The 11,851-nt window shown below is 40.7% G+C and overlaps 1 protein-coding gene across 1 annotated transcript; it reads left to right on the forward strand.

Annotated features, from left to right (window-relative positions):
• The first annotated feature begins 320 nt into the window (after positions 1-320).
• On the forward strand, positions 321-10,244 carry CLRN3 (clarin 3). The gene is made up of 3 exons (XM_060240831.1): positions 321-837; positions 5,483-5,662; positions 9,750-10,244. Exons 1-3 carry the CDS (start codon positions 609-611, stop codon positions 10,022-10,024), a joined length of 684 nt encoding a protein of 227 aa, XP_060096814.1. The 5' UTR covers positions 321-608; the 3' UTR covers positions 10,025-10,244.
• The last annotated feature ends 1,607 nt before the right edge of the window (positions 10,245-11,851 follow it).

Below are 11,851 nucleotides of genomic sequence, written 5' to 3' on the forward strand. Positions count from 1 at the left end.
TGTGGTAGGCATAGGACTCATACTTAGCACACCATAGTCCTCCATACAGTTAACAATATTTCCTTTGTTTCTTCCCTTCTGTCGTCCAAAGGGAAGGTGACATCATGGAGATGACCTGAAGTAGTTTCTATGGGGGCAATATTTGGCCCATTGGGAAAGCCAAAGTCTTCCCCAGGATACATGTAGGTTTTACTAATGGACCAAGTAGCACCTCTGGGACCATTTAAGATGAGAGAAATGGTGCATGGAGTAAGAGTGAATGAAAACTTTATATGAAATTATGATTTACGTTGTGTTGTGATTTTGTATTCAGCTGCAATTCAATAATAAGTTATGGGATCATGGAAAGCTTACAGATCTTTGTTCTTCACAGCAGAAGTGGTTTTCTTGTCACTATAGTAACACCTTACTGGAGACCAAAGTTCAGTTATTTTACAACTTCTTTACCACTGCTTTTAGTTCAAAGTTTATTGCTATAAATCTGTGCCAATAGAGACATCGCTAAATCCTCCCGTTCTCTAGCAGCAGAAGGAAATCCTTCATTCACTGAATTTCTCACCAAAAGAACCCAAGTACCAAGGGGAAAAATCCTTGACTCCCTGAAAAAAATGCCATCCAAGAGAAAGTCCCTGATGTTTGCCTCTGCTTCTTTCATGAGCACTTGCTCCTTTGTGGTGATTTGCCTTGTTCTTGCAACTAAAAACTGGGTTTCAAGTACGATTAGCTTTACTTCCGGAATGGCCAATACAACAATGTTCTTTTCTTATGGGCTTTTTGAAGGACAGTGGTCAGCAACAGTGGTTAATGGAATTGCTATGCCAGTGACCAGTTTTCAAGGTAACTATTACAGTGAATGTCATTTTTTATTGGAGTGGTTTGGCTTGATGTATTTTATGTAGACTGATACTAAGAACTTTAATTTGTTTATACAAATATGTTTGTTGAAGACTAGACTATCGCTAGAAAACAAAGAGCTGTAAAGTAAAATGCAGTTGAAAATTTTTAACATCAGGTTTTTAAAAATTATCAGCAAAGGCAACTCATTTTTAGATATATAGGACAAGCAAAATAGTAATTCAGAAAGATTTGTACCCAAGATTGCTGTTTTTTGTTTCTTCACAATAATCATATTATTGAAATTCAGCCACATATAAAGCAGGAATTTCACTGGGAAATGCTTCTGTTTTGAATTTCAAGAAATGTCATAATGTTCTGTATATTCTGAATGTGAAACAGGTGACATCTCAGACAATCCACACAAATATTACCAATTCACTCATGTGGCCAAGTCTAATGCCAGAAAAGCAAAGCCGTACAAGATTGCCCCTTCCCTTAGAGAATCTGCAGTCTTGCATGAGTTCATTCTTTAAATGTTATATTGCTCATCCAAGTAGACAGATGTGTGATCTGCAATTTGTGCATGTGAGCTAGTTAAGACAGGCTCTAGGTGACCATGTGATTAAAAAAATTTCTGTGTCCTCTTCTGGATGCCATCCAGCGCATATTTAACTGTAGGAATGAAGACTCTCGACACGTGTATTGAGGAAGTGAGGAAAGCTTGCTTGCTCTCTGCAAGTCCTCGTTTTATTTATACATCTCTAGCTGATGCTAATCAGGCAGTTAATGAAACAGGAAGCTTTTGTTCAAAAGCATGAGGTTATGTCTTCATAGCCTCCAAGATTCGATAAAGCCAGCAATTTATCAAGAATATATGTGTCAGCAAAAGGAAGTGAGAATATGAGTGTAAGATGTCTGCGCCCTTTTAGCCTTTCAGACACAATGTGGGCAGCTCAGGCTGATATGCCAAATGCGTGATCCACCCACATTTCTGTCTTCAGGCTTTGTGGGGTCTGGGGGCTCAAGCGCGTGAGCCCCACATTTAACCTTAGAAAATCCCAGTGAAATAAAAGCAAGGGTTCTGTGTTTATTATCTCCATGGTAAAATGTTCCCTGAGTAGTCTCTGAATTGATCACATGACTATTATTTCATAGGTCTGATGGGTACACACTAAATGTACCCAAGTGAATAACTGAGAGACAGAGGGAGAGGGAGAGAGTAAAGATTCAACTGCATGATATAACAGCTGTTCAAATAATCATGGTTGTGCTTTGAACAGAAACATATAGAAGCAAGTAATTGATAAAAAAGCCATGCAGCATAACATTTGTGTGAGAACCTATAATTTAGCAGTCGTGAAGGAGTATCTTCATGGAAGATGACATAAATTCTTTGAAGAAAGTATGCTCTGGAGAAAATGGCTGCTTTGAAGAGTGGGCTTTATGGCATTGTACCATGCTGAGGCCTCTCCTCTCCCCAAACCCTGCCCTCTCCCAGATCCACCCCCAAAGTCTCCAGGTATTTTCCAACACAGACCTGGCAACCCTACTGGCATAGAATAAGAAGTGTGTGCCCACTGTTGACCCAACAGATGCTTAAAAAAGTGGTTCAGGCTCTTGCCGTTATATCATTAGAACAGCTGTATATTATTGTAAAGTTATATCAAATTACTTACTCTTTATAATTTTAATATTCCTAAAAATAAAACCATCAGATTTTACGGTGCTTAGCAAGTCAGATGGCAATCAGCAAAATTTCAGAAGCCTCATGCAAATCAAGTTTTAAAGATCCCCAAATGTACATTTCTATACCTTGTTCCAATTACCCAATGAAGAAACAATTTTTAACATTAGTTATTTTGAAATTTGCAATGGAGATTACAGTGTAGGCCTACACAAAGGAACTCCTGAGGAAAAGCAGCAATTCAGTTTTAAAACCCAATGAGCTTTTAAAACATGATATACGAAAAGTTAAGATCTTCAAGGGTCTATGAATGACTATTAATCATTACAGCTTAGTGGAGCCTCCAAGTTAAGGGGCGTATACTCTACATATTATGAAGACAAAACAGAAGAAGATCATTGTCTGCCTGCTCCATTATGAGGATAAAGACACATCTGGCTGGCCACTGTTGAAAAGAAAAATATTGGAGTAGAGGGGTCTGATTTATTATGACATGATTTTATTATTGCTCCTCACCTGAAAGCGTTAAGAAAGCTTTAAATGGCACACCACATTTCTCAGTTCTACACACACAAACATCTATATAGCACTGGACACTGATCTCTCATGCATAACTTCTGAGGATACAGAATTCCTGCTGATCGCAGTGGAAGCAGAGTGTGGAGCACAGAATGTAGAATGTGCTGTAAAACTCTGCAGTGTGAATGAGATAGATTATTTTTGCCATGACAAAGTAGAGCTTGGGCTGCAAGGAATTTGCTGGCAAGAGCAATTTGCTTGTATATTAAAAGGTCAGTTAATTAGTAGCCTAACTGCAAACTAACAAAGACCTCAGATATTGACCCAGAAATTTATTGTGACTGCTGCTCTGCTGGACAATAAATCTGATATTCTGTTTTATATTTTGTGAGTTAACAGCGCAGAGCACATAAAGCTCAATCAGAATAGTGGACTGTTATGTTATGAGGCTGCCACTAACAATTTTTATAGTGCAACACACACAAGTGTGGCTTCTTGGACTTTCACCAATTTTGAGTTGCTATTCTGCATGTGTGTAATGTTTCTGTCAGTTTTCTTTGTTTTGCCCACTCCCATCCATCGCCAGCCCAGTTTTAGATGACTGAACTGTCATGTTCAAACCACTCCTTCTCCTTCCCCTCCACCCTAAAAATGAGTGGTTTCAATTTTTTATGTCATTAAAATATTGTAGTGCTTTTCTGTAGAAAAAGCCCAGCAGGAGTTCATTTGTATATTAGGCCACACCACCTGGCCTGGGAGCATGTGGCTGCCACATGGTGGGTCCGGCCAGCTGGAGCTCTGGCCAGCCTAGGCAGAACTCCTCTCCTGTGGGCTCCTGAAGAAAAAAAGCCCTGGATATATCACTACAGCACTGTAACAATAGGCCTAGCAAATTCAGCTTTCATTTAAAAATGTAAGTCTCTAGTACCTTCCCTGACAGAGAAATGCATTGTTTCTTATATCCCCTCAGGGTGGCATGGCTGGCCCCTAAATGCCTTTATCCACACAACAGCCCTTTGATGTTTACTAGGCAGATAGCAACTGGTCTGAGACCACTCAGTGAGCATCAAAGCAGAATGAAGATATGAACCTTGGTCTCCTTTAACCAGCACATAGTGTTGCCAACCTCCAGGTGGGGCTTGGAGATCTCCTGGAATTATGACAGATCTCCAGATTACAAAAATCAAATCAGATTCCCTGGAGGAAATGGCTGCTTTGGATGGTGGATTCTATGGCATTATACCTTGTTGGTATCCCTCCTCAGCAGGTGCCACTCCCAAATTAGGGGTGTGCATTCGGTTCAGCCGAACCGTATATACAGCCAAATCCACCCCCTCCAGGGGTGCTGATCTCTGCCAGCTGGAGATCAGTTGTAAAAGCAGGAGATCTCCAGGCCCCATGTGGAGGCTGGCAACCCTAAAGCAAGGCCAGATCTAGGGGGGGAGCAGAGGGGGCTCTTGCCCTGTATGCCGCCGGAGGGAGGGTGCCAAATTGGATATGGAGTCCATTCTATTCTAATTTTTTTTTGTAATTTTTAATCCCCCCCTCAAAAGACATGTAGATCCGGTCCTGCCCTAAAGTGAGACCAGTTTAGAAAGGTAAAAGTAGTCCCCTGTGCAAGCACCAGTTGTTTCCGACTCTGGGGTGACGTTGCTTTCATATCGTTTTCACGGCAGACCCTGCAACAATAAGCTGTTTCTTCTCATAATCATCTGCCCCAACGCAGGCTCACAGGTCGTACTAGTATCTCTGTCTTGATATTGTGCTATTCTAGCACACTTATTCAAATACTTTAAGATGGCAGATATACATTATGCCATTCTCTGGTTAATTTCCTATCCTCCATGTTGTTCAGTTTGTGCAAAATTCAGGGAAGAATAAGAATTTTAACAAACTCAAAAGAACTGGAAAGGAAAGGTCCCCTGTGCAAGCACCAGTTGTTTCCGACTCTGGGGTGACATTGCTTTTACAACGTTTTCATGGCAGACTTTTTACGGGGTGGTTTGCCGTGGCCTTCCCCAGTCATCTACACTTGAGACATTAAATGAGCAAAATATTATGGGGATTAAAAACAAAACAAAACATAAATTTGAGTCAACATGTGCTTGAATGCACTCCAGAGTGCATAAAGCAGGGGTGGCCAACAAACAGTAGCTCTCCAGATGTTTTTGCTTACAACTCCCATCAGCTGCAGCCAGCATGGGCAATGGCTGGGGCTGATAGGAGTTGTAGGCAGAAAACATCTGGAGAGCTACCAACAGCCACCCCTGGCATAGAGGGTCCCATCTTCTACAAATGTGTATAGTGCTTCATGCTAATGCACTGTTTCCCAGCAACAAGCTTGTTGAAGCAAATATTGTCTTAGAACTCAGTTCACACAAGGCCATTTTCACCAGTAATACATTAATCTTCAATGTTAATCCTGCAGTATTTTTTTTTCAGTTGCAGACTTGATGGATAACGGCACAGTGAAGAGTCTCAGCATCGTGGTCATCCTTCTTATAGTTCTCAGCTTGCTCAGCTCCTTCCTGAGCTCAGGGTTTACCTGCTATAATTCTGTCAGCAATCCATATCAGACCTTTTTAGGGCCTATCGGAGTCTACACCTGGAACTCTATATCGGGTAAGCAGTATAAATGATGGTATAAATATTACCAAAATAATTCAGTGTGATTATACCACCTACACAAAACTGCTAGAACATCTGCCTGTGAAACTAGGCTGTAAAGGCATCAGGGTAATTTCTGGCTTGCAGATGATGTATGTGCATAATATAGATAGAAAGACTGAGTGGCAAGGTATCTTCCAAAATCACTGGCAAGGAGATTTGCAGTGCAGTCCTAAAGAGAGTTCTGTCTAAGTGCAATGACTTTAAGGGCAATCCTAAGAATATACTTTCCTGGGAATAAGCCCCACTAAATTGACCTGAATATGATTCTCGGAAGACCTGCTTAGTAGTGGTCTCTTAGAAAGATATAACTCTGCTCAAGATTGCACTAAAAAGAATAGAACTTAGTTTTAAGCATCTAAAAGCCATTGCAAAATGAATTGTCATTGTAAAAGTACTCAGCTTCCCAGTACAACCAGTACAAAGTTCTGGAGCAAACAAGTACCCACTTCCTTGCCCAGTGAAAAAACCCATCTTCCATTTTGACTCTCAAACACACCTTGGAGCCATATCCAGAGAGCTCAGCAGGAGCAATTCCCTCTCTCCTGTGTTTCAAACCTTACATAATCAGCGGCCAGTTCACCAGTTTGACACATTTAATGGTGATTGCCATAAAGAAGTAGCCTGTGTATCATATGTGTGTGCGCATACATGCACATCTCTTAAATCACTGTGCTGCAAGGACTGCTTACCTGATGTGGTGAATGACAGTCTTTAGTAAAATGGTTACCATAATAAGTGGAGTGCGTTTTCTGTAAACCACTAAAACATCATGTTATTCTCTTGAATTTTTTATATGTAAATTTCCCTCTACGCTGTGGAGTCTTGTGAGCAAAAATTCTGCTTTGTGAGTTACTGGCATTAGAGTTGTGAGCTACTGCATAAATTAGTTTGCTTTGGGGGCATTATTCCTGAGCTAAGACAAAAATATGTGAGCTGGAAGCTAAAAAACTGTGAGTTAGGTCATGCTAGCTCAGCTTAGAGGGAACACTGCTTGTCACTAGACGTAATTGTGCTGCTATATATACCTTTCCAACATATTTAGTTTACATCAGTGATATTGCTGTCTCTCTGGCTGGAGAAAGATGTTATAAAAACTATGCCCTCCTTGGTTCCACACCTGTTATACACAGTGTTAAATGAAACTGAAATGAGTTTTGCCAAAAGAAAATACTTTTTTTTGTGCATATCCTACTGAGTATTGCAGCCAATAGCTACAATCCAAATGAGCCATGAATTCATATGCATGTGGGAACCAGTGAGAGTTTTTCACAGTAGCAGCTGCAGAGTCAAGAAGCTTTTAAACCCCGACAGCTCTTTTGGACAGTGGCCAATATTCTTAGATAAATTCAACTCTTTAATCCATTATCCTTATAAGTAATACAAATAGAAGCAATGCCATTTGTACAAAGCCCCATCATCCATATCCTTTCACAACTTCAATTTGAATATTATATATATTTTTGTGAGTGCAATGAATGGTGAAGGTTGCAAATACCCTACCAACACTTCAATGAGAATTCTGTTGTAGTTCTGACACTCCCCCCCCCTCACCACAAGCGGCTCATTCAGTAGAAAGCAGTATAACTGATATATGTAGTTAACATGAATTTATGACACAAACATCAAGCAAAAATAGTTTGATAAAAATGATTGCACAATAATAGAAAATCTAGCTATGTCATTTATTAGGCAACAATTCTAGGAGAATGTGGTATCTCATTTGGCCCAGGACACGGGAGACATTCCAATCACTGAGATAGAGCAAAAAAAAAAAAAAAGCTACAAAATCTTCAACACTCTGGAGCTGCTGCTGTTTCCAGGTGGCTTTTTGGCAGCTCTCTCATGAACCTGACCCATCATTACACTTTTGCATGTGTTACCTGTAAGCATCCTACACATCTGGTTAGACCCACTCTGTACAAGAAAGCAGCTTTCCCATGCAATAGAGAGACTCCTCAGTTGCCACCTTGGGGCTTCTGTCTCCGTGATCCACACTTCAGGCAGACAAGGACAGCCCTTTTCTGATCACCAATGCAGAACTGTGACCTGCAACCCTTTGCTCTCTCGCTTGCTTCTTCCTCCCAAAACAACATTCATGATGGTTACATTCATGATGGTTCTGCCCATTGATAACTCCTCATCCCCAGTGATTCCCCCATCAAATTTCAGGCAAATAGGTGAAAGTCAGACATTCCAGAATAGTCTTCCTCAATATATTCCCGGGGGGAGGGGGTGTTCTCGTTTTGTGTGTGTGCACGAGTGACAAATGTAGGTACATTAAATCTTTCATATGTATTTGTCACTTCAGTGATTTTATGAGGCTTCATTTGGGCCCCTACAAAGTTTATATATATATATATACCGTATATATATATATATATTTGTAATAAACACATGAACGTTTGTCCATAACTATTGATGTTTTAACCTCCCCCCCCCCTAGTATTCTAAACTTCGTTTGGAGATTTTTGCTTGGACCAGTCACAGTTCTCTCAGAGCAGTTATCTCAAGAGCAGTTCTTGGAGAGCTCTCTCAGCCCCACCTACCTCACACAGTGTCTGTTGTGGGGAGAGGAAGGGAAAGGAGATTGTAAGCCACTCTGAGACTCCAAGTGAAGGGTGAAGACTCCAGTCTCTTCTTCTCTCTTCTTGTCACTATGCCTGGCACTAGTTGCCTGGGAGAGGCCTGACCCCATTGGTTTATGCCAAATACTTATGAACGTGGATAAGTAATCACAATATCCTGAATCAGGAAATCCTGGCCTATTTTCCAGTTTTAAAATTGTTTGCATAATTTCAAATGACACATACAGTTTTCTGTAATCCTAGCCCTTAACCATTGCTTATTACAGTGATAATCACTCAGTGGTTTGGAACCCACATGGGCTCTTTGACATGCCACCCGTGGCTCTTCTGATCACATTCTCCATGGCACCAACCTCCAGGAAAGTGGGTAATTTCTTTAGAAATTGGAATAAGTTTCTTTATTATTATGGGCCTAGGATAAAGCTATTTACTTTAAAACTCAGCACAAGGTGCCCGTGATTACCTCCTGTTTTGTATATATTTGTGTGTGTGTGTTTGCACCTGTAAGATGTTAACCTCTGGTGACTGACCCCTACTGGGTACCTGGAGGATATTCAGAGAGGTGGCAGAACAGAGCCTGCTCCTGTCCTTCCAATTGGGTATTTCAAGGAAGTCTCCCTCATCCAAGTACTAACCACAATCAACCCTGCTTAGCTTCTGAGATCTGATAAGATTAGTTTTGAGAATAGGTTTGAGATTAGATTTGAGATTAGGTCAAGTTTTCCTTTATTTAAGATTGTGCCGTTATAAGAATGCTATATGTAAGACTAGATCAATACAAGCAACCAAATAAGGTGCTGAAATAGGGCATACCATCGTGACTGTCTCTGATCAGCAGTGTAAATACTTAAGTGATCACTAGTGGGGTGATTTATAAGATGCCTCATCTTGTTGACTGCATCAGTTTATGATTTACCCTGTGTAATCCACCATAAATCTCAGCAAGAAGGGTGAACTATAAATAAAATAATATTTAAGAAATACATGCCAACAGCAAAGGTTAAACTTTACTTTTTGATCCGAACCATCATTTCAAGTCTAGACTATCTAGAAAAATGCACTTATTAAAATTCAACTCATGCAGACTGTTAAAGGTGTAGTACTCCTTCCTGGGAAAACTGCACTGCTATTTTTAAATGGTTAATGTGGAGAACCACCATTTCCAGATGCCTTGACTTTTAATTCCAGATTGTGTGGGGCTCCTGGCATTCAAAGGAGGTTCCAAGACACAACTAAAATTAAGTATTTTCTAAAGGTTTTGAAAGGGAATTTCAAATTGCACAAATAATCATCCACATGCATCTTCAAATTCTGTAGTTACCTTCAAACATCCCCTCACCAGACTGAAGAAAGACAGTTTAACAGAATAAAACATGGTTTCATGTTACTATTATATGCCAATTGTTTTTTTTCAAAATTATATTTTTGAAACATTTGCACCTCCATTTTTCCAGGTATCTGCATTTTTTTGACGATGATACTGTTTGCTGTGAATGTGGAAGCATATGAACTATCTGTTCAACTGGCCTTCAAAACAACTTCTCACCCTTCAAGACCATACAAGCTATCCAACTCTTATGGATATTCATACTGGATCATGTTTCTTATAATCCTTTTAAATGCTGCAACCATCATCATAATTGTTTTATACCAAAAAGCAAGATATTCAAAAAGGAAGGAACAAGAGAGACCCATGGAAAGTGCACCAAAAGATGGGATTTTATTTTAATAGCATCTGTAACTGCATTTCACATGTAAGTAAGGCATGCTGACCTACACAGACCCCAAGCAGGAATAATTAAGTCCAGGATTGCTTCCTACCTGACTAAAATAAAACAATGCTGTGTTAACAATCAGAATTGATAATGGAAAAGCATATGGCTGGATCTGCAGATTGATTCTGATAATGGCAGCACTCTCCCCCATGCAAGAAGTTCTTCCACCAGAAGAAACCTTCTTATTACCAGATGAAAGCACCACAATTAGCAGAAAAGATCTGAGGGACCCAACCCACTATTTATATATTGAACTTTTTCACACAGCCTATGTATTCCGGTATGGAAGCTGGTCAGTTACTGAACAGTAACGGGTTTCTGCTGGCATTTCAGACAGACCCGACTCAGTAACTGGCTGCTACCTGAATACTGCCACTTTTTCACAAAGTCCCGCGGCTGTCCCGGTAGTGAGGCATGCCTGAGTCGTTACTAACAAAGAGCAGCTTTTTCCAGTTTTCAACCCCTCCTTCCAGGTTGAAATCGGTATGGGGCACTGTGTGAAATGTCCAGTATCTAATCCGGGAGCAGTTTTCACGCCCTTTTTTGCCCGCCAGCGCACGATCTGTGGCTTTTTTTTTTTGGAACGTCGGGCTAAGATCGCTATAGCGCTATAGCGACATATCACAACAGCATCACCACAGGGATGCCTGGGTTCCATTAAGATGCCAGAGATCGCCGCCACTGAAACTTGGTAACTTATCTCAATGGAGCCTAGCCATCTCTATGGTGGTGCTGTTGTGATACAACACTATAGCACTATAGCGATCTTTGCTTGACGTTCAAAAAAAAAAATAAGCCGGAGATTGCGCGCCGGCAGGCAAAAACGGCTGGCGCTGGTGGAAGCGAGATAAAAGCGGAACAGTGTGAAATGGCTTGCTTCAATCAAGGAACCCTACCGAGAAAAAAAACATGTGTCTGAAAACTCCCATCCCTGTCTCGGATTACTGCAAGGCGGCACAATACCGACTCCCTTCCGGTTTCCACCGGTAAGTGTGAAAAGGCCCTATTATATTATCCTAGAGGTTGACAAAAACTATTCATATTACTTAAGCTGCCTTTCACAATTTGTCCAAACATAGTTCACCAGCCACCTATGAAAACCAATATATCGTTTTATCAGGGCTTTTTTTGGAGGGGGGGGGTAGAAAAGCTAAGCAAGAACTCATTTGCATATAAGGCACACCCCCTGATGCTAAGTTATCCGGAACTGCATTCCTGCTAAAAAAAAAGGCCTGGGTTTTATAATCTGCCTGGTTCTGCTATTTATCTTGGAGACCTGGCATTCCACAGACTCTGGGCTGAAATTGTCACAAGCTCTGTAAAGTGAACTGTGCATTCCACCTTCCCCCCACCCCTTATGAATTTTGTTAAAACATCTATTTTGAAATATGTCGCTCAAAAGCACTCTGCTTTGTATATAAAGTTGTCTCCTTTGGATTCAGGTTTTCTGCAAAATGTTATTGAGCAGGAGGTGGGGGGCAGATAGTTGCTGTGAGAAAATAGCATACAGAAAAGGACTAAGCAGACACACATGGTGTCACCGTTGAAGATCAGCCTTTCCTGAACCTAACACTTTCCTGAACCTAACACCTTATTTATGTTTAGCCACTACTGAAAAGACTGGACACACTCACAGAAGATATATCAGCTTTGAATAGCCATTGTAGGTAAATGGAACCTCCAAATCCAAAGGCAGTGAACCTTTGAATGCCTGATTGGAAAGAGACAAACAGAAGAGGCACAAGTTAGCCTCTGTTGTCAGCAGAATGCTGGGTGAGATG

Source organism: Heteronotia binoei, chromosome 6 (genome assembly GCF_032191835.1).
Source record: "Heteronotia binoei isolate CCM8104 ecotype False Entrance Well chromosome 6, APGP_CSIRO_Hbin_v1, whole genome shotgun sequence".
NCBI lineage: Eukaryota > Metazoa > Chordata > Lepidosauria > Squamata > Gekkonidae > Heteronotia > Heteronotia binoei.

Excerpts from the sequence above, each read along its gene's own strand:
- CLRN3 (XM_060240831.1), top strand. The coding sequence starts at position 609 with ATGCCATCCAAGAGAAAGTCCCTGATGTTTGCCTCTGCTTCTTTCATG. Across the intron at positions 838-5,482 it reads GCCAGTGACCAGTTTTCAAG|TTGCAGACTTGATGGATAAC; the intron begins GTAACTATTACA and ends TTTTTTTTTCAG. Across the intron at positions 5,663-9,749 it reads CACCTGGAACTCTATATCGG|GTATCTGCATTTTTTTGACG; the intron begins GTAAGCAGTATA and ends CCATTTTTCCAG.